Source organism: Daphnia carinata, chromosome 3, assembly GCF_022539665.2.
Source record: "Daphnia carinata strain CSIRO-1 chromosome 3, CSIRO_AGI_Dcar_HiC_V3, whole genome shotgun sequence".
Classification (NCBI taxonomy): Eukaryota; Metazoa; Arthropoda; class Branchiopoda; order Diplostraca; family Daphniidae; genus Daphnia; species Daphnia carinata.
The window spans coordinates 3,874,290-3,895,399 of NC_081333.1; the positions used below are offsets into that span (position 1 = coordinate 3,874,290).

At 39.3% G+C, this 21,110-nt stretch overlaps 6 protein-coding genes across 8 annotated transcripts; 4 read left to right on the top strand and 2 right to left on the bottom strand.

The window, feature by feature from the left end:
• Window positions 1–325: 325 nt before the first annotated feature.
• LOC130693516 (cryptochrome-2-like) lies at window positions 326–3,697 on the top strand. 2 transcript variants are annotated; one of them, XM_057516676.2, is made up of 11 exons: window positions 326–1,387; window positions 1,470–1,519; window positions 1,603–1,893; window positions 1,962–2,223; window positions 2,302–2,430; window positions 2,498–2,683; window positions 2,751–2,891; window positions 2,966–3,117; window positions 3,178–3,275; window positions 3,338–3,433; window positions 3,484–3,697. In XM_057516676.2, the coding sequence occupies exons 1-11, from the start codon at window positions 1,304–1,306 to the stop codon at window positions 3,486–3,488; spliced, it is 1,494 nt and encodes a 497-aa protein (XP_057372659.1). In that variant the 5' UTR covers window positions 326–1,303; the 3' UTR covers window positions 3,489–3,697. The 2 variants fall into 2 exon arrangements, with proteins under 2 accessions (XP_057372659.1, XP_057372657.1); XM_057516674.2 differs by having other exon boundaries at window positions 3,500–3,697.
• A 116-nt stretch (window positions 3,698–3,813) lies between these two features.
• LOC130693510 (origin recognition complex subunit 3-like) lies at window positions 3,814–12,528 on the top strand. Its single transcript, XM_057516667.2, has 17 exons — window positions 3,814–3,909; window positions 3,973–4,173; window positions 4,230–4,353; window positions 4,419–4,755; window positions 4,817–5,159; window positions 5,227–5,373; window positions 5,432–5,827; window positions 5,888–6,047; window positions 6,120–6,364; window positions 6,447–7,761; window positions 7,821–8,002; window positions 8,558–8,740; window positions 8,813–8,916; window positions 9,915–10,034; window positions 10,093–10,204; window positions 10,268–12,240; window positions 12,319–12,528. Exons 1-10 carry the CDS (start codon window positions 3,883–3,885, stop codon window positions 6,588–6,590), a joined length of 2,124 nt encoding a protein of 707 aa, XP_057372650.1. The 5' UTR covers window positions 3,814–3,882; the 3' UTR covers window positions 6,591–7,761; window positions 7,821–8,002; window positions 8,558–8,740; window positions 8,813–8,916; window positions 9,915–10,034; window positions 10,093–10,204; window positions 10,268–12,240; window positions 12,319–12,528.
• LOC130693564 (kinesin-like protein KIF12) lies at window positions 8,244–11,885 on the bottom strand. The gene is made up of 13 exons (XM_057516738.2): window positions 11,745–11,885; window positions 11,550–11,657; window positions 11,138–11,471; window positions 10,932–11,081; window positions 10,433–10,540; window positions 10,252–10,316; window positions 10,125–10,188; window positions 9,911–10,055; window positions 9,734–9,852; window positions 9,554–9,658; window positions 9,108–9,481; window positions 8,811–9,045; window positions 8,244–8,738 (listed from the first exon to the last, which is right to left on the bottom strand). Exons 1-13 carry the CDS (start codon window positions 11,801–11,803, stop codon window positions 8,430–8,432), a joined length of 2,175 nt encoding a protein of 724 aa, XP_057372721.1. The 5' UTR covers window positions 11,804–11,885; the 3' UTR covers window positions 8,244–8,429.
• Window positions 12,529–12,673: 145 nt separating the features above from the next.
• LOC130693560 (B-cell CLL/lymphoma 7 protein family member B-like) lies at window positions 12,674–13,490 on the top strand. 2 transcript variants are annotated; one of them, XM_057516731.2, is made up of 4 exons: window positions 12,674–12,915; window positions 12,982–13,060; window positions 13,124–13,220; window positions 13,278–13,490. In XM_057516731.2, the coding sequence occupies exons 1-4, from the start codon at window positions 12,827–12,829 to the stop codon at window positions 13,394–13,396; spliced, it is 384 nt and encodes a 127-aa protein (XP_057372714.1). In that variant the 5' UTR covers window positions 12,674–12,826; the 3' UTR covers window positions 13,397–13,490. The 2 variants fall into 2 exon arrangements, with proteins under 2 accessions (XP_057372714.1, XP_057372715.1); XM_057516732.2 differs by having other exon boundaries at window positions 12,982–13,057.
• Window positions 13,491–13,579: 89 nt separating this feature from the next.
• On the bottom strand, window positions 13,580–16,241 carry LOC130693515 (uncharacterized). The gene is made up of 9 exons (XM_057516673.2): window positions 15,698–16,241; window positions 15,408–15,634; window positions 15,224–15,342; window positions 15,026–15,163; window positions 14,576–14,958; window positions 14,406–14,512; window positions 14,174–14,333; window positions 14,039–14,111; window positions 13,580–13,962 (listed from the first exon to the last, which is right to left on the bottom strand). Exons 1-9 carry the CDS (start codon window positions 15,973–15,975, stop codon window positions 13,744–13,746), a joined length of 1,704 nt encoding a protein of 567 aa, XP_057372656.1. The 5' UTR covers window positions 15,976–16,241; the 3' UTR covers window positions 13,580–13,743.
• A 387-nt stretch (window positions 16,242–16,628) lies between these two features.
• On the top strand, window positions 16,629–21,058 carry LOC130693501 (probable ATP-dependent RNA helicase DHX37). Its single transcript, XM_057516653.2, has 10 exons — window positions 16,629–16,821; window positions 16,932–17,114; window positions 17,171–17,929; window positions 17,989–18,205; window positions 18,266–18,489; window positions 18,550–18,819; window positions 18,882–19,474; window positions 19,533–19,696; window positions 19,761–20,718; window positions 20,785–21,058. Exons 1-10 carry the CDS (start codon window positions 16,747–16,749, stop codon window positions 21,011–21,013), a joined length of 3,672 nt encoding a protein of 1,223 aa, XP_057372636.1. The 5' UTR covers window positions 16,629–16,746; the 3' UTR covers window positions 21,014–21,058.
• The last annotated feature ends 52 nt before the right edge of the window (window positions 21,059–21,110 follow it).

Consider the following 21,110-nt stretch of genomic DNA (forward strand, 5'->3'; position numbering starts at 1 on the left):
GTTTAAGGCGACTTTACACTGGTCGATCAGAATTTTACGACGTAGAAGACGAAGTCGTGGAGCCAGGCAACAGTGTTACAAATCGCACTGCAGATCAGGCTACAGGAGATAATGTTCCACCGGCAAGACCATCGATACTCATCAATCAGAGGACGCTAGACGAAATCAATCGGTTTGAAAGCCTAATCAAAAATTATTTCCTTAAAAAACAACACAAGCGATATTGATGCCCTGGTTTCCACCATTAGCTAGTCAAATCAGGGGCATAATTAAGTATGACAGACTTACCGGTAAATATTTTACACACGTGTAGCATAGTTTCTAGAAATGACTACACTTCATGTTCGTCAACAGCCATTTTGTTACAAACCTCTGCGCATTAATAAATGGAAGATATATTTTAGAGTGAACGCTAGATGGCACCGCAAGTGCAACGTGTTTATCTCGAGCCGATAAAAGTGTTTCTCGAAAAATAATAGAATAGCAAGTTACAACAAATTCGTATTGAAATCAGAGACAGATATGACAATCCGTTTTACCCCGCAATAAAAAAAGATTTCTTTTTCTCTGTGTTACTATCGCCATCACCGGTCAGATTTCTACTTAATTCTATACATGCACTCGCGGAATATTTCTGAAGCATCGCGCTAGCGCTGTAGCGTTCTGGCGCGCTAGCATTGTGTCAAATATTCGGTGTATTTCAAAAACGATTAAATTAATGAAAAAAATAGCAATTTTCCCGAAATCAGCATTCAATTTTGAGTGTATCCTGTGATATTCAACCCATTCCGGTGAGTGTCAGTTTTTCCCGAATAAAAATTTAAGCCCGACCCATAAATAAGCCCGACTCATCAATAAGCCCGACTTTCTGCTACATGGCGCTAGCGCTGTAACGTACTGGCGCGCTAGCATTGCGCCAAATACTCGGCGTATTTCAAAAACGGTTAGCTTAATGGAAAAAATTGCAATTTTCTCGGAATCAGCATTCAATTTTGAGTATGTTCTGTGATATTCAACCAATTCCAATGAGTGTCAGTTTTTGCAGAAAAATTTTTTAAGCCCGACTAAATAAGCTCGACTAAATAAGCCCGACTTTTCGTTTGAGTGTGTAGAGAATTAACTAGAAATCTGACCGGTAGATGGCGGTAGCAGCAAAACATAAAAAACTAAATATTTTTTTTTTCGCGGGGGGGCTGGGGGAGGTTTAACGCATTGCCATAGATCTCAGATTGATAAGGCTAGCTAGCCTTAATGCTTACATATTTGAAACCAAAGATTTGTTTTGTGCAAAAAAAAAAATAACATGAATAAACCAGTCGTTATTCATTGGTTTCGCAAAGGACTTCGCCTACACGATAATCCTGCTTTATTGTCTGCTCTTGAAAAGGTAATATCGTGTTCGTGATCAATATGATTTTCAAGAACCAGTTTATTGTTCGGTTTTCGATTAATTTTCACTTTTTTTGTAGGTTGGGGAAAGCCATTATGAACTGAGACCAGTCTTCATTCTGGATCCATGGTAAACATGATAGCTGTAGGAGACAGTTGTATGATCAAAACATATTAATTAGGTTACAGTCATTACAAACCTTGAATAACTAGGTTTGTTAAAAATGCAAGAGTAGGCCCTAATCGTTGGAGGTTTCTCATTCAAAGCCTTCAAGATTTAGATAACAACTTGAAAAAAATTGGGTCTCGCCTGTTTGTTGTGAAAGGGTCGCCTTTGGAAGTATTCAAGAAACTCTTGAAGGAATGGAATGTAAAAAAACTGACTTTTGAGGTTGATATAGAACCTTATGCAAAAAGTAGAGATGAAGAAATAAAACAGCTTGCTGAAAAGCACTCTGTCACCGTAATTACAAAAGTGTCCCATACAATTTATGATTTGGAACAGTAAGAAATTTCAAATCATGTTGCTTATAAAGTTTTAAATATTACTATGTCATCTTATATTTTTTTAGGGTTTTCAAAGCAAATGGTAACAAAGCCCCACTGACCTATGTAAAGTTCCAGTCTGTGGTAGCGAAATTTGGAATTCCCCAAAAGGCATTTGATTCCCCAGGAAGCTTGCCAAAGCAGTGCCAGACTTTGCTTTTGTCTGAAGACTATAATGTTCCGCATTTGGAGGAGATGAGAGTTGACTTGACGGGATTAGGGAAAGAGCTATTTCGTGGCGGCGAGAGTGAAGCTCTAATCAGATTGAATAAGTACATGAATCAACAGGTATTTATAAATGCGTTAGCACTTCTGAGGGTGTTTACCAAGCTAATGTTTATTATTCGGCTTATCTATCTTATCTAGGAATGGGTGTGTAAATTCAGTAAACCAGATACATCACCAAATAGCATGGAACCATCAACCACTGTGTTGAGTCCCTATCTCAAATTTGGATGCTTGTCGCCTCGCCTAATGTACCATCGGATTCATGACGTAAAATATTCTATTAGTGGTTTTTTTATGTTGTGTTTTCGACGCTTAATGCATTCTGTACACGTAGGTAGTTGCTGGTCGAAAACATACCAGTCCACCGACGTCATTGACTGGTCAGTTGCTTTGGCGAGAGTTTTACTATACTTGTGGCGCATATGTTCCTAATTTTGACAGAATGGAGGGAAATCCGATTTGCAAGCAAATCCCATGGAAACGTGATCGAGAAGATAAAAATTATCTTGCTTGGAAAGACGTATGCATTTCTGATTTCTAACTAGATGAAAAAAAAAAAAAACCCAAAAAATTAACATCTGGTACAGGGACAAACAGGATATCCGTTCATAGATGCCATCATGACGCAATTAAGGACAGAAGGTTGGATCCACCACTTGGCCAGGCATGCTGTTGCATGCTTCCTAACACGTGGAGATTTATGGGTATCATGGGAACTTGGACAAGAGGTAGCTCTTAGTTTAATTTCTTGAGTTGTTGGTATCGCTTTTGGTGTTAATCACGTTTGATGAACTTCTGGAAGGTTTTTGAAGAGCTGCTATTAGACGCTGATTGGTCGTTGAACGCTGGAAACTGGATGTGGCTCTCTGCATCAGCTTTCTTTCACCAGTACTTCCGTGTTTATAGCCCAATAGCCTTTGGCAAAAAAACCGACAAAAATGGCGATTACATCAAGTATAAATATTCTTTGCTTCTGCATTCGTTAGAATAGTTCCATTATTCTAATTTTAACAGGAGGTATCTGCCGGTTTTGAAGAAGTTTCCATCAGAATACATTTATGAACCCTGGAAAGCTCCTTTAAGTGTCCAGCAAAAGGCTGGATGCATTATTGGTAATGACGTAATAGTCAATTCGATTCAGCTAACCTAAAAATGTGCCCGAACTGTGATTTAGGAAAAGACTATCCGAAGCGAATAGTAGACCATGAAATTGCCGTAAAAGAGAATTTAGCCAAGATGAAGGAAGCCTATCAAGGCCATAAAGAAGAAGGTAAGCAAATTCAAACTGATGCTTTAGCTTAGGCTTCTTTCCCCCTCTAGATTGAGTTTTGTGCAGGGTCTGAAAATGTAACTGCTAAACGAAAAAAAGCGCCTTCTAAGGACTCTCCACCCAAAATAACAAAATTCTTGAAAAAGAAATAACTCGTACCCAACACGAACAGTAACCTTTGGATCTAAGAAAGTGCAATTATAAAAATGTTCTATGTACATCGTTCCTTTTTTTTTCATCAAATACATTGTAAATTGATACGTACATTGTTGCATTTAATTGGGTATCAAAATTGATTTTGTAAGTTGCTTTCATTTCTTTCATCTCTACTGTACCGGAATTTAGATGGCGCCCAAAGTACTTTTAGAATCATTGATAGATGGCAGTAAACATTTCAGCGCCAAATCGAACTATGGCGCCGGGAACATTATCTGTAACTGCAGTAAACTATGGCAACCACTTCGTCTTTCTCTAAAGTAGGAACTGTGATTTGGTTTGTAATGGTTTAGTCATTCTGATTTTGTATTCATTGCCATCAGGGTTGTTTTGTCTTCAAAGCTAAACTAGAAAGTAGTGGGCAAAGTCCAAGGAAGAAAGCCAGAAAATCTTCCAATGTACTTCATAGATCAAATGGCGATCTCGATACTTCATCCTTATTTGGGAAATGTGACAAGTCTTCTATGGAAGTTAGACAAGATTCCTACAAGAAAATTTGGAAGTTGACAAAAAAGAAAAGCGAGGTCAGATTCCAAACAGTGTTCATTAAATATAAAAAATAAGTAGTTGTGAATTGCAGGACATCATTTCAGATAGCCACAAACAGCTCCTGCATGATGTAAGTCAATTTGTTAGTGAAAATGCGGATAGTGGACAAAGCAGCATACCTACTGCATTAGTAGCGTTAGGAGTTAACCTTCCAGGTTCAATGAATTTTTGAGTTTGTGAAAATATTGATTTACCATTTTTTTTGTTGTATTATTTACAGATCATGCAGCATTTTTCAACCTTTTGGATTCTACATTAAATACCCATGTATCCCCATTTGTCGCCATGTTAAATTCAAAAGAATGCCCCTCATTGAAGAACATGGTACTAAAAGCCATCCAGAAATTGACAAGTTGTGATTTGATAGATGATGATGCCGAAAAGGATGAGGAAGCAGATGAAATTGTACCTGTCAGATCATCATCTAAGATCAAGACATTCGCTAACCTCGCGACATGGTACTCCAATGTCGTAATTAAAACTCCCTTGATCATCATCCTACAAGATTTGGAGTCTTTTAGTACTCAACAGTTGCAGGATTTTGTGTTACTCTGCAGGTATACTTTTTTGCTGTAGTACTATATTTGTCTCACATATTAATACATTTTGGCTCCCTAGGGAATATCGAGTTCGAAATAAGTTGCCTATTCAATTCATTATGGGTATTGCGACGACAGTGGCCCTCCAACAACAACTCCACCATCGCACTTCGGTCTGTCTTGCGACCAAATCATTCCAGTCACGGCCTTCAATCGTTCTTCTAAACCATCTCATAGAACAGCTCTTTATGAAAAGCAGCGTTTTAAAACTTGGACCAAGGCTGATGCAACTTTTACTGGATGGGTTCCTATATCACGACTTATCACTCAGCAGTTTTCTTATGCGTGTCCATCTGATAATAATGCAACACTACATAACCTTACCGGTTTCTTCGCTTTGCTGCTCTATGACTGAACTAAAAGTAATCTGTTCCTTTTTCCGGCTATAGGACTCGCTTGATAATTTTTCTTGTGTTCTTGGCATGTCAGGATAGAATGAAGCAACTCGGTGCAGCAGATTTAGATCTGTACCGCCAGCTTCCATCGTTTATGAAATTCATTGAAAATAATCGGTCTAGAGTTTCACTGCTAACGGACGACAAGGAATTCCGATTATTTCTGCAAAAATCGTTAGAGGTAACAATGAATGTAATATCATTCGTTTTCTGGTGCCTGAAGTGAGCAAACGTTCTAGGATTTGGACAGCTATTCTAAGGACTTCTCATTGAGCTGTCGAATTCTTCATTGCCTAAGCGATGGAATGCCCGATGCATTGTTTGGCAAAAGTTTACGTGAAGTTTACGTAAATTTCTTGATTGGTGCGGAATCTGAGGATTGGGATCGGTTTATTCAATTGATTAATATTTCCACGTCGTACGAACTGCAAAGCAGAATCCAAGCTGCCCTGAATAGCCTAAAAGAATCAGACGTGTCCAGTGCTTTGTCGGATTTCTCCACCAGTCTCGTTCTCTTCTCAGAGGAACTGCAGCGTTTGGAACAAGCACCAGACACCGACGCTGCTACGAGCCCCAAAAGTCCGAATGTCTTTGTACCTAAAGGCAAGAAACTGGACAAATTCGAATTGAAAGCTGTAAATATTCCAATAACCTAAATTTCTTTAACACTGACTAACTGTAACAACATAATCTAGCAATTGTTGGCGTCAGCAAAACAAGCCCGCCCTACTTCAAAATTCGACGAAATAAAATCCGAGATCGTATCCTGGTTGAACTCTCATCTAACACGTCAGCTGAAATCTCCTACCACTATATTGTTTCATGAAGTATTTTATGCTGGTAGCCAAGTTCAGAGTATGCAATTTTCATTTTTATTATATCTTCCAGTTTTACATAAAACAAATGCGTATGTAATTATTTTTATAGGTAGTTGGGATATTGTCCCATGGATTCGGCGCCAGGTTCAACCAGTTCCTAGAGTCGCAATTAGTAAGGCTCTGTCGGATCCGGCGTCATACCTTGGTTGCAACTGTTGCTCTTCAAACGGACAAGGATCGCAACTTCTGCCTACCATGCCCGATCTCTGCATAGTCTACAAATTACACACCGAGTGCGGTCGCTTAATCAACCTTTACGACTGGATGTTGTCTTTCAATGCCATTCAACAAAAGGTAGGAAAATATAACATATGTCTTTATCATTTCGCGCGACAAACGTGACAAATTTATTCAATGAAAAAAACAAAACAAAAAGGACAAGGATAACGATAATGAAGAAATCGAGCCAATTATTCAAGCACGTTTTATTCGAGCGGTTGCGCAATTACAGTTACTTGGATTTATTCAGTCGTCGAAACGGAAGACAGATCATGTTGCTCGCTTAACTTGGGGTGTCTAAGCATTCAATGCGGACTTGCAGTGCTTCAAATCTTTTCTGAAAAGGTACTTGGTGTAGCGAGCCGTACTGCCCATAATACTTTTGTGGTAGAGTTGCTCGAGCTCGAAGCCACGATGAAGGAAGAATTCTTTTGCCTCTTGTTGGCATTCAGTAATACACGCCTCAATTGAAGAGTATCCGCGTTCGTAACAAAAATGTGAAGCTGCAGAGATTAACTGTGTAGCAACTTTTTTTCGTTTAAATTCTTGATCAACTGCAAGTCTCTTCAGCCAGCCACTGCAGGCTTTATCTTTGTTACGTGTGATGCCCAAAAACCCTATTACTTTTTTTGATTTTGAAGACAGCTCATCTTCTAGTCCTTGAAAATTTGCCATGCTGATGAAGGTGACATTTTCCCGAGGATTCAGATCTATAAGAGGGCCATAAAATTCTGCCACAAGAAATGTGGTTTTATCTGATTCTTGATATTGCTGCTTCACTAGAGATAATTCATTTTGAATTTCTAGACTTTTCATCATGGCGCTACTCCATATTGATGCATAAAGAATTGTTATTGTCAATGGCACTGATACTGCACAGTGAAAGAAGGGTATTCCCACTATGATGAATAATACTGCGGCGAAGAAAACCATCAGCTGAAATATTGTCTCGCGAAACAAAGCCGAAAAGAATGTGCGGTTGACTGTAGACATTATGGTAGTTCCAGCTATTTTCTTGCAATCGATTTCGTCGCCTTGTGTAAAAGGACGAATCAAAACGAAGCGCTGTGATTCGCTAGTAGGACTCGACATTTCAAGAAAGACAACCTACTACGATAAATAATTTTATTGACAGATTCACACGTTTACAAGAAAATCAAAACAGTTTTGACTCCCAACCACTTGTTGGCAACTTGTTTTGTTTTTTAACGTCCGTTTCCTAATTTGTGGGAATGGACATGGAACAAAGCTAAACTATGGAAGGAAACGGTTATCCTAACCTTTTGTACGTGCGATGCCAACAGTGGTATCACTGTTACAAGAAAAAAGTTTTGAAAACCAAACTGCTGTTTATACAACACCAGTACCTTGCCAATAAATAGCATTGGATTTCGAAATATCAATCTGCGATTCCTGCTTGACAATTACCGAAGGCACTTGATAATAAATTTCCACATTGAAGCCACGTCACCGTAAGCATACATAATATCGCTTGTGTAAATAATTTCATCTCACATTTAAGTATTTCTAGAATATTTGTTACTGATGTCACTCAAGAAGTAGTAACGCAAGCACACCAAGCAAATCTCTTCTATGAGATGTTGAAACAACTTATTTTCGTGCCAACCAATGCTGAAGTTCTAAATCCATTATTGACACGCTACTTTGGGACCTAAGAACGTTTCCATATTTTTTACTTCGAAAACAATAGTGGTAAGTGCTCATTTAATTTAATCACTTGCGAAAGCGCCTCACTGCTGAGTCAAAAAGAATTCCTTAACAATAATTTAGGTTTTCCCATTTGAGCACTTTTCCACTGCTTGACAAAGTCTTTAGTAAAGATGTGACAGAAAGCTTTCGATTTTGCTGTGTAAAACGGAACCCAATTGCAGTCAAACTAAATTTTATTCGTTTTTTCTTAAATCCATATAGAATTAAATTAACTTTTGCTGTAGTAAATGGTGGTTTTTGTGTGAGGAATAAGGGGAATTTTTAAAAAGATTTATTTTTCGGATGCGAACGGGCCAAACAATAATGTCAACGGTGAGTACAGGTCTTGCTTTTAGCATAGTCTCCTAACGGGGGGACCGGGCGAATATTGAAATTTAATTATCAAACAAAAGAAACAAATTGCCTTTTATTATTCCCTCCCCGCCGTCCTGTTAGGAGTACCGATACTCATTGCGCGAATACGCGGCTGTTCAGAGGACGATCTAATTTTATTAGGTGAGCGGAGACTAATATTTTTGTTGGCCTTATTCTTTTTAGGCATAAAATTCAGATCAATTTTTAAATCCGTCAGTTTCTTTCTATGCCCGTACACTTGTGGAGACGAAAGGGATGCCCGATCGTTTTCCAAACTTTCAGCTGCCATATCGTTACTGTTTCGAGAGTCTGCAGATTTACTGGCGTTGAATCCCCTCTTCGTCATTTCTCTGCTAACTGCCATCTGTAAAATTACATTACAATTTAATCGTTATGAGATCTTAAATTAATTGTTTTTTTTTTTAATTATTATTACAGGTAAGATGCCAGTGCCATTAAGACCCATGGTGGGTGATTGCTGATTAAGCAAAGTGATGCTCTGGCTAAGAGAATTAGCAAGGGATGATCGGCCAGGAATAGAGGTGAGTGAATTTGAACGTTTTAATTGAGGCAATGGAGAAGTTCTTGCTGAAACTGATCCCCCATTCGATGGTTCAATCCTACTGGGCCCGTCAGGTGATAGCAACGTCATAGTGGGTTGAGACGATCTTCTGTAACGTAAAATCTCTTAGTCTGATTTGTAGGAAAAATTTGCCAATCGTCGTATTAGTACATAGGCTTGCCCTCAATCTGTTTAATCAAACGTTCGTTATGTTTGGTAACGGCTTCTTGCTGCCTAAGCAGAGCTTCTCTCAAAGAGTAGAGGTCAGCGTTCTCTTTCCGAAGGGCTCGATTTTCTTGCAATAAACTGTGCAATAACTGATGGGCTTCGTGGGCTGGCAGTTCGCTTAATCTCGGTGTGTCCATTGCCGCTCCTGTCAGCGAATCTTGTTCTGTATTTGAGGACCTAATTACAGCTGTTACAGGCCTTTCTGGCTGTTGGCCTGTTGATTTTTCCAAATCGATCAAATTTCGCAAATGGACATTTTCTTCCTGCAGCGCCATCACTGCCCGTTTCAAACTTAGAATCAATGCCTCCCTCGGATCCTGAATGAGTTAATATTCTATATATCATTCCATTGCTATAGTTTCTTTGCAATGATATTGAAAAATTGTTACCATAACGACGACAGGTTTGTTGCGGATATGTTTTGCTCTAGCCGCGTAACGCAGCGTGTTTAAAGTTTCAGACAAATTCGATCGTGCCGGAGACACGCACGCCACCTGTTGTTATCATCCAATTTGTTAGTTTTTTTTTTTTTCTTGTAGACAAAATGAAGATGTAAAGGGTCTAGTTACCATTAAAGTTATGCCATTGCCAGCAAGACTATCAGACAGCAGTTGAGTAAGTTTAGAATCGCGGTAAGGAATATGTCCGTTTCGCTTCCTCGGATCGCTGAGCTGAGATATGCAATAACCTAATCATACAATGTCAATATAGTTGTCACATTCGTCTGAAAATAAATGTTCAATTACCTAGGACCATCAAACTTTTATTGATGTTGTTGGCCTCTTCAAGAGTTTTACCCTGGCTGTTGGTTTTCTTGGTCATTTCGCTACCTGCCAAATCGACAAAATTGATTTTTCCATGTCTGCTCAGGTAAACTCCTTCTTCTGAAGCCTAGAAATCAATTTAATAATTTAATCATTGTAAATAGTAGATCATCAGTGGGGCTTTGCAGCAATTCACCTGTAACTCGGAGATGACGTGAACAGTAAGAATCGTATGGCTTCGACTGGAATAATCATTCATCCTGCGTAGCAATTCTGGTATTAACTCCGTATTTTTTAAAACACGTACAAAATAAATTTATTACCCGTGACTGCCAACAGCTCGATTCCTCATACCTTCTTCGAGGACGGCAAGCAAATCGTCGAATTCCTAAACGGGATGTGACACACGAAAAGTTGGTCAACTTTCTTGAAATGTCACCGTGCGAATGTGGTGACAAACACCGTTAGGCACATCGCATCGCAGGATGTGAAATCATCAAGTACCTCGCATTCTACTGTGAAGAGATTCTCGACGTAAAAACCACCCGATGCTCTCGACCAGCGCACCTGCAGCGGTTTCTTGAAGGTACTCAAGTTGAGTAAGTCAATCACCTGCGAATTCGTGTCGCAAAAAAAGACATGAAGGATACCAAACTTTAATAGGTAAGCGTTTCCCTTTCCTTTCTATGCACTTAGCGCGGTGACCAATTATTATAGGCTTCCACTGGAACTACGCAACTTATGGCTTCTGATCGATGTGGTAAAAAAAAAGTAGACGGTGTATACGAAAAGTAGGCTTCTACAACTACTAGAGAACTTGCCCACCCCTTTACGTCCTACTCACGCAATCCTCCATTTGGAAACTTTGAGTAATAGAGGGGTAGTTGTTGGTGGGCGACAGGAATTGTAATATACATGCAGTACAGTACATGTAGATGATATGACGAGGAAAACAGAAAAAAACTCCCGTTTTTTTTCTAGATATATTATTGTAACGTTTTACCTTTTCGTTGTAGATTTCCAGGAATGAAGCTTTGATAACGTAGGTGCAATCCGACTTGGCTTGCTTTTCCTTCAGACGGTCGAAAAGGTGGACAAATGCCCTGTAGATGAGTCCGTGTTCTTCCGAGAAAGGGTCCGGTTGGTCTTGGAACTATAACATCATTGATCGCATATCGCAATTTTTGTATCAATTATAAGAAAACGTACTAAATGGGGAGGGCCGGTAAGCGTATGAGTCTTTCCCGATCCTGTCTGTCCATAACAAAAAACTGTGGTAGAATAGCCTTCCATGGCCATGGCGATAACCCTTGCCACACCGGACTTGTCCATCATCTCTGACTGGGTAGCAGTCTGGTCAAAAACGGAGTTGAACGTAAAGGTCTTGGCCGTCAACGTTTGATTGAAAGTAGATTGTGCGCCAGATAGAGCACTTTGTCCATTCGGTCTGACGTCTGGTCGCATCATTATTTGTTCATGACTAATAACTTGAATGATGGTATCATCGTTTCGTTGAATTTCCCTTTCGCTCAATGGTCGTACTCTACGATTTAACCAAATCAATAGGGAAATGATAGCGAATCATCCATAACAATTAAAATGTTTAAAGCCGCAAACTCACCTGACAACGACGCTAATATTACCCAAATCATCGACGCTATTGTCATTGCCTAAATCAGCCAGTGAACCGAACGAACTTGTATTTGAATAAGTCGAAGCGCTTCCAAATCTGCCCACAGTTGTGTTAAATCCATTCATTACCATAAATATTTTAAATTCTAATCAAAGTCCATTGCAAATAAAATTGATCTCATACCCTTCGGAAGAGGTGGCTCGTCGTACGGATCCTTTCTTTCCGTTTCTCGTCAGTCCCATGTTGAATCTCGTGATTTTATTTTTGCTCTCAACGATTAGTGACGAACGACTTACTGATCATTTCCTTCCAAGTCGACTCTCGTTTGGATACTGAAGTCGGTCGATGACTGTATGCTGCTAGTGTTGGTTCTTGAAAAAGGCGGACTCCCTTTTTCCATGTGTATTTGAGGTTACCAGAGACCCTTTCTAGTATATATATGTATCTCTGTACACTATTTCTCCCCTCTTTAATCGATCTTCACTCGTTGGTGTATGTGGAACCGTTGGAAAAGTTATGATGATTGGGCTTCCCTGCCCACCCGCTTCGTATACGCACAGTCCCGTTTTGTGTCCTTATTGCCGCTCCCCTTCTCTTGTTTTTACTTTGCCTACCTCCGTATGTACATAGTCAAGGGTATACGACATGACAATTTCACAATGCGTGAAGCACAATGTGCGTAAGAAATATTTTCTTTATTATTAAATTTTTAAAAAGCGAAATGTTGGGATAAATAAAAAAATGTTTGGTTTTTCAGCTTGACACTGGCTAATTTCGCTTTAAACTCACTATTATCAATATGATATTGATTCGTGCTTTAAACACGTTTGTTTTCGTATTGCAAAGCGTTTTTTGTCCCAAGGTTGGCATGGAAACCAGACGCGACATCATGAATAACTAGTGAATGTGTTTGATTTGTGTTGGCAAATAGCCATATACAAAAACATAAACTGTCAGCGAAATCCTGCCTCAAATGCGTATATCTATTTCACCGTTATTTTCAAATTTTGTCAAACCGAATGACAAAAGAAAACGATGAAAATTGAAAAATTAATAATTGATGAAAAAATATAGGATGCTTAGCAAATGAAATCTGACAACACTGTTTGTTGGTGAAGCTTTTTGACATTTTTTTAGTTTTCTCTTACCTCTCCATTTTCCTTGCCTCCATATTCTGCACACTCGTCAGACGGTTTTGTTTGTTTCTAAAGAAAGTGTTTTGAAACTTAAGTCAAAGTCAGGAGAATTTCTAGGAGGCATTTCGAATGTCTCGGTCAGTGCGAGCGGAAACACGTAGCAGAGCTAAAGATGACATCAAACGTGTCATGCAAGTGGTCGACAAAGTCCGGCATTGGTATGTTTTTCCACCCTAAACATGTGATGGTGTACTTTTATATTTGTTCTGTGTTTTTATATTTAGGGAAAAGAAGTGGGTTACCATCGGAGACACAACAATGAAAATTTTTAAATGGGTCCCAGTTTCGCAAGTTGAAATGGTGGTAAATCATCATCATAGTGTATCTGGACTACTCGTTTTGTTAACCAAACATTTTATTTAACAGAAAAAGAAAAGCAAAGATTCAAAGATGAACAAAGAAAATGACACAGCCAAGAAGGAGTCATCTTTTATCAGTTTCAGTGGCGAAGATTCCAACACAAGTAATTATCACACAGATTTTAAAATGAACATGATGTTCCTTAACATATTTGTTTTAGGTTTTTCCCTGACAAGTGAATCTCAAGGTCCACTGGATTTTGCTTCCACCCAGCTTATGGCTTCAGAAGACTCCAATTCGCTATACGAGCCTGGAGTCAAACGATTAAAAATGGAATGACCAAGTATGTTTGAATTATTTTATGCTATATTTCAAAAGTGTGTGCAAAATTTTCCAACTGATACTCTTAATAAATTGTTTTTTAAATTACAAAGTTAGTTTGCATGCCAGGATTTAAAGATAACTTAAGAGTGATTCACCATCAAGTTCAAAATAGAAAGAGTAGTTTTTTTTATTTATATCCTTGTTGCACACAGCTAAAATAGATTCAATAATTTAAGAAATAACTGACCTATATAAACTTTTTTTGCAAAAGATGTACAGTTTCTGTTAGCTAAATAGCTTAAACATTCCTTTTATACACCAGCAGCAGCCAACTAGAATCCCAGTAGACTGAAGTTTGTGATTTATATCCGTCCATTAATTTCTTGATTAGATGGAGATCCTCCTTGGTTAATGTAATGCATGGGCCACATACTGTCGTCACAAGCAGTATTGTTCGATGTGTCGGGAGGATGTGAAATTGATGTTGAGGACAAGAAATCGTTGGCCTCATTAAAAAAAAATTCGTAATTTTCATCTACTGCTATTGATGAGAACGACGAGGCTTCAAAGCCATCCTCCATCTATATTCATTACAGAAGTTGACTTAACCAGTCCAACATTGCTTTTTAAACTTAATAAGATCTTTTTTTAGCTTACCGAAGAGGATGACCCCGAGGATGAATTTACTTGCACTTGAGGGTTCGAGACTTCATTAAAATATTCTTCCTCACTGTAGGTGAAACGTTAAAATCATACTTTTTCTAAATTATCATTGTAAATAATTTTACTTACTGTATACGAGCGTTATTCAAGATAAATCCCATAACTAACTTGTTAGTTGCACTGTCACGGAAGTAAACAAATTCACCTCTAGACTTAACATAGACAATTGTTCCCTGATGTTTCGCCTTTAAAGGGTAAGATATGTAATTTTCGCGGCCGTTGTATAACCCTGCCAATAGCAAATTCAAAATTCATGTTGGTTAATGTAGGACATGTGTTGAATCATATTCCCTAGCCTTACAGTTAAATTGTGCCTGTGACACAATTGGTAATGCATCTTCGCGAATGAAGTCGTGGGCCGATTTATTTATAACTTCATCACAGGTATAACCCGCTACCATTGTTATCCTGTTTAATGTAGTCAAGAATTTAATGTACACTTAAAATCTAACTTCCAAGCACTAAACTTACCTTTTATCGGCTTGAATGATTTTCCCATCTAAGGAGTGTAGCGTCATATACTGATAGTAAGTATAGATGTGAATAAATGACGCCAATCTGGGCCAAGAAGATTTCGTAGACAACATCAACCTTTGCTTGTCTGGCTGATTACTTTTCTCCCGAGTTGTTCGGATGCATGGGCGAATATACCCGGTCAAGAAAACCATTTTATATTCCGAAACTGTTTTCAGCCGATGACGAATCGGCTCTGTTACGCGACATTCGGGGAAACTAAAATCCTTCCTGTCCGTCGTAGAACCGTCGCTCGACCGTCTCAATAAGAAAGTGCGCACAACTTCTGCATAATCTTCCGGATGAACTAACTCTGACAAGTTCCGTCCGATCATGTTTATCTGTTGTGAGTTTATGACAAGTTGATTTAACAGGAAAAGAAAAAAATTATCTGGGTTAGGGTAGTACTCGATCAAAACCCAATGTAGACTCAACATCAGCCGAAACCCAAGTGATGTCAATTATGTTTTCGTCAGTTGTAGAGTATGAAAGGCCAAGGTGAAGGTTAGGTGGCGTTCCGTTCTGCATATAATCTATTGAATATTGCTTAAAAAATAAGTTGTCAATACATCAGAAAATTTTTATAATTTTTTTAAGTTCTCTAACCACTTGCTTTATTGCTGGATAAACCATTGGCTGTTGTAATTCCCTGTGAGCTTCACAACGAGCTTCAAAAACTCGTTCGGAAAGTAAATTTAACTGCGTTTGAAGCTCGTCGTAAAAACCTGTATAAGTTATTTATGAACATGTAAAGAAATCATTGCTACTGTGCATAGGAAAGATGTGATACTTAGCGGTCTCTCCGTTGGGGATTTTCCATCAGTGTAAAATTGGATTATACTACGTGGTATTTCAGATAGGCAGGCCCGTGTTAGACGAGCTCTGGTGAGCTCTTGCAAGTGAATACTTTCGTTTTCTTGTCCCATCACTAGAGACGCCATATCTTTAATGAGTGCACTGATTTCATCTTTACGGTCCTTTTCAGTCTGATTCTTATTATGTTTTTTTTCGGCCAACCTTTTTTGATAGATAAATGCGATTACAAAGAGAGCACAAACTCCCCCATCGTTTACAGCATACCTGGATACCGAGTCATCTACTGTCACAGGAATAGGGCAGATGTGTTTTTCCAAGTCTGTAGTTCCCCCTTTGGGTCCTAAACGACGAATTTGCCTGCAGGATCGACAAACAGCATAGCCACGGGGTGACGAAGTGTCAGTAACGTTTTCCTCATTTATCGTAACAACACGTAAGAATTTTTGCCAGGCTTTTTTTGATGTTTCTTTCTCCTCCACGAGAACGTAAGAACCATTGTTCAAATTACACTGAATGTGAGTGACGTCGTAAGTGGTATTCATTTTAGACGGAGTTCTGTACTTAGAAAAAAAAACGACACTCCAAGGCTCTTCCTATTGAATAACTCCAGCCCTCTCGGTTGCAAGGAGAGATAGTGACTGAATGTCCGGTCAAGTCAATATTACTGAGTCATTCCTTAAAAATTAAACAATATGGTGACCCATAACTTAAGAGCCCCCTGATTTTCTATGAGAAAACAAATATTGCCCGAGGTTCGCGGGGTTTACTGTTGCTACGCGGCCAGCAGACTATATGGTCAGCTTGCTATTATCAGTTTTAAATCGATTAAAAAATTCCTGCATGGTATTTGTTTCAGTTAACTAACTGAAAGATCGCCAAGGAAATCAAGTTTTTAGTTTGCAATGTCAAAGTTACAGTCCAAGGGTCAGGGACTATTATGCTGTACCCACTACCCCGCCATTAGCTTATTATTATTGCAGCTTTGTGTTTTCCTACGTCTAGACAACAGATAATAATTTGAAAAAAATTTACGTTCCGTTTTCGTCCAAATAATTTTATATTAGATTCTTTGTGTGTATTTAGCACTTTTTATGGCGGTAAAACATTTTTTTATTTTGCTTATTTCCAGTTGAAGCAGACGTAAAATTACAGTTTTAGTGTTCAACGATAGGTGTCTCAGCCGGTGTAAACACCACGTGCTTGTTACTTGCCAAAGTGTTCTCTACTGTTTCATTTAATTGTGGTTAATTCAGTTAATTGTGGAACATATTTAAAAGAAAAGCTTCAACAGCCTTCAAATTAAAGTTGACACCATGGGGCCGAATAAAAAAGGCTTCAATTGGAAGGCGCGGCAAGTTGTAACTACAAAAATTATTCATACAGAAGGGGTAAGTGATATACTAATCGTATAACGTTTCTAAAATCTTTATTCACGCTTCACGTTTAATTACTTAGCTTCTCAGCTGTTTCCGTAACGTTGACCAATTTATAATATTAGGTTGAAATCGAAATTAGTGGAGCAGAGTCTTCAAAATATGATGAATGCAATGCACTTGTCTTACCATCCAAGAAAAGAGTAACAAAAATTGTCAAAGAAAAGAAATCCAATCAACGGATTTTGTCAAAGACACAGAGAAAGAAGCTTGAGAAGATTGTAGATGTCAAAAAGAAAAAAGCCAATGTAAAGTAATTAATTCTGATCAAATTTAAATCTAATTAATTTTTGGCATTTTTCAGAGGGCAGATTTATTGGAGTCTCTAGCAAAGTTGCAACCCAGTGCTCAAGAGTTTTCCATGATGACGTCTTTGACTTCAGTTCAAACTAAAGGCATTAAGAGATCTATGGCGGAAGTTGAATCTGTTCAATTGTTTGATGAAACCGGAGAAAAAATTCAAACATCTGCAACTGCTGGGAGCAAAAGGAGACAGCGTTGGAAAGAAAAGGAAAATGAGGAAAAAGTTATAAACCCAAGAACTGATAGCAATGTAATTGGCATAGAAGTAATTGAGGAATCAAGCAGTTCAGAAAATGAAGAAATGGAAGGAGGCGAAAACACAGAAGAACCAGATGAAAGCATAGTAGAATCAGATGAAAACACAGAAGAACCAGGTGAAAACAAAGAAGAGGCAGAAGAAAACCAAAAAAAAACCGAAGGAAGCAAAGGAAAACCACGAAAAGAATTGGAAGAAACTGTTCCTGGAGAAGCTATTTCAAATGCGGACAAAGATATTTCTAATTCTAGCAAAACAGATATCTCTAATGGGAATATTATCGCAACGGAAGACTTGACTCCCGTCAACAAAGATGATAAAACATCCACGCCCAAGCGCGAATCAAAACCTGCTATTTTTGTACCAGTACACCGCACGGCAGAAGTTCAAGCTGCTAGAATGAAACTTCCCATCCTTGCAGAAGAACAAGCAATAGTTGAAGCAATTAATGAAAATCCTGTTGTAATTTTGGCCGGAGAAACTGGCAGCGGTAAAACCACCCAGGTAACAGGCTCTCCTAAATATGCGAAATTCTAACATTCTAATAAGCCAATGCGATACAGGTTCCTCAATTTCTATACGAAGCCGGGTATGCAGCCAATGGAAAAATTATTGGTGTCACAGAACCCAGAAGAGTCGCTGCCACCTCAATGGCAAATCGCGTTGCTGACGAAATGAACTTGCATGACGGTCAAGTTGGTTATCAAATTCGTTTCGAAGGCAATGTCAAGGATAATACCCGAATTAAATTCATGACTGATGGTGTTTTATTGAAAGCAAGTTTGCTGTTGGTAATTGGTTATTGCATGTTTATTAAGGAACAATTTTATTTGCAGGAAGTTCAAAAGGATTTCCTCCTAAGTAATTACTCTGTTGTGATTATCGATGAAGCTCACGAACGTAGTGTTTACTCAGACATCTTACTCGGTTTGTTGTCGCGTATTGTCATGCTTCGCCACAAAAGGGGTAATCCATTGAAAATGGTTATTATGTCGGCCACCCTTCGTGTGGAAGATTTTACGGAAAACCGACGACTTTTCAAGACTAAGCCAGTTGTTATCCAAGTAAAATTATTTTTAGTTTTTTTTTTAGTTTTTATTTGACTAATTCATAGCATATTTTAGGTTGAAGCTAGGCAATTTCCTGTCTCTGTCCATTTTAATAAGCGGACAGCTTTTGAAGATTATGTGGACGAGGCATACCGGAAGGTGTGCAAAATTCATCGACAATTACCGGATGGAGGCATTCTGGTCTTCCTTACAGGTCAGCAAGAGGTCAATGCCCTTTGTAGAAAACTACGACAAACGTTTCCGGGTGTCAAAAAGACAGAGAAACCAGAGCCTGCAGATGCGTCACCTGCACAACCCGAAGATGTTCCGATTGCGTCTGAAGAGGTATTAACTTCAAAGCAAATAAAAGTATCAATTGTATCTTGACATGGCCATACGCTAAACAGGACGAAGATGTGGAAAAAGTTTTGGCCAAAATTCAAAAAAAGCAACAAAGCATGAAAAAGCGCTCAAAGAAGGAAGTAGATCAGCGAATAAAAATCAATCTGGATCATTACTCTGCGTTGCCATTGCAAGAACAAGAACAAGATCATGATGAAAATCTTGGAGATTTGGCCGATTCGGATCAAGAGCTAGATATTAATGATGAACAGTCAGAGGCTTTATCTCAGAGTCAAACTGCTCCTCCCTTATGGGTTCTGCCTTTGTACTCTCTACTACCATCTTATCGGCAACAGAAAGTGTTTGCTCCTCCTCCAGAAGGATCCAGGTTGTGCGTAGTGTCCACTAACGTCGCTGAAACTTCGCTTACGATACCCAACGTCCGCTACGTGGTCGACACTGGCCGTGTCAAGACCAAGTTCTTCGACAAAGTTACTGGAGTATCTGCTTTCCACGTAACGTGGACCTCACAAGCTGCTGCCAATCAGCGTGCTGGGCGAGCTGGTCGTACCGGTCCTGGCCATTGTTATCGACTCTATTCTTCTGCCGTCTTTAACGACGAGTTTGAAAAATTTTCTTTGCCAGATATCGCGCGAAGGTATTATTATTATAGATTTGGCCACCGTCAAGGGAAGTATAACAAAGTTTTATTCCAGACCGATCGACGATTTAGTTCTGCAAATGAAGTCAATGGACATTGAAAAGGTGATCCACTTTCCGTTTCCGACGCCACCTGATATTCAGCAGTTATATGCAGCTGAGCGTCGGCTATTATTGTTAAATGCACTGGAACCGCCGCCGCGCAGCGTAGGACTCAAACGTAAAATCCATACTGTTTTTCAATTACATTCTGTAATACTAAAAATCCATTTTTGCATTTACAGAAAGCCAAGAATGGACGTCAAAAATCACTCCACTTGGCAGAGCCATGGCAGCTTATCCGTTAGCACCGCGCTTTGCAAAAATGTTATTATTAAGCCAACAAAATGATCTACTTCAGCTGAGCATTACCTTGGTGGCTGCCCTATCTGTACAAGAACTTGTGCTGGATCAGCCAGCCGATTCCGAAGCAGGCGATACTCACAGAAGGTGGCTTGGTCAACGTCGATCCTGGGCTGGAACAGGACAGTCTCTACTTTTAGGAGACCCCATGGTACTTCTGCGTGCTGTTGGCGCCGCCGAGTATTCGGGTGATATTGAAGCTTTTTGTTCGACGAACGGGATACGTAGCAAAGCTCTTCGTGAAGTCCGAAAACTGCGGGTCCAGCTGACAAACGAAACGAACTTGATTTTACCATCGGGCACTGCATCGATTGTGGTCGACCCTCGCATGGCGCCCCCCACTGAATTGCAAGCCAAACTCTTGCGTCAGATTCTGATGGCTGGACTTCCCGATCACGTGGCTAAGCGAATACCTCCAAATGAAATCAAGGAAACCGACGACCGTAGAAAGTACAAATACGCTTATCGCTGTCCAGAAATGGAAGATCCTGTCTTCTTGAACCCATCGAGTATCTTGCGCTATTCGCACCCCGAATGGATCGTTTACCAAGACATTTATGAACATGACGACAAGATCTATTTACGTGGAATCACCGCTATCGAACCAGAGTGGCTGCCTGTCTTTAGCCCTACACAGTGTACGTTTTCTGCTCCGTTAGAGCTTCCCGCTCCTCGTTACGATTCAGATCAGGGTCGTGTAATGTGTCACATGAATGTTACATTTGGGAGAAGTGGTTGGCCTCTTCCTGTAATGGAGCTTGAATATCCAGCTGGTATCGACCGATTCAAGTTTTTCGCCCAGTTTTTCCTTAATGGAGAGGTTTGTCGTCCTCTAGCAAAGTACGTATTGGCTCTAGTTTTGTTCAAATTTTCCAGCCGTACTAAATAAGTGATTTTGTTATGTAGATATACGGCAGTTCTGCTGTCAACTCCATCAACAATGGTCAAGACGTGGGCGAAACTCCAGCCCAGGACACAAGTGTTACTTCAACAACTGACAATTGGTAATGTCGATAGCTTAGATTCGCTTCTTGTCGCTTGGCAAAAAGATAAGTTCTACCTCCTGGACGCCTATAAAGCCTGGGTGCCTGAATCACTCCATGAAGAAATCGATACCCTTTGGCCTCCTGTGTAATTGACTGTAAAATATATTGACTCCTCCATTGCGTAAGTAAACTTATATCGTGAAACCAAGTTCTTTAGTTTAGCAGTAACCTAATATTTTAATCTCT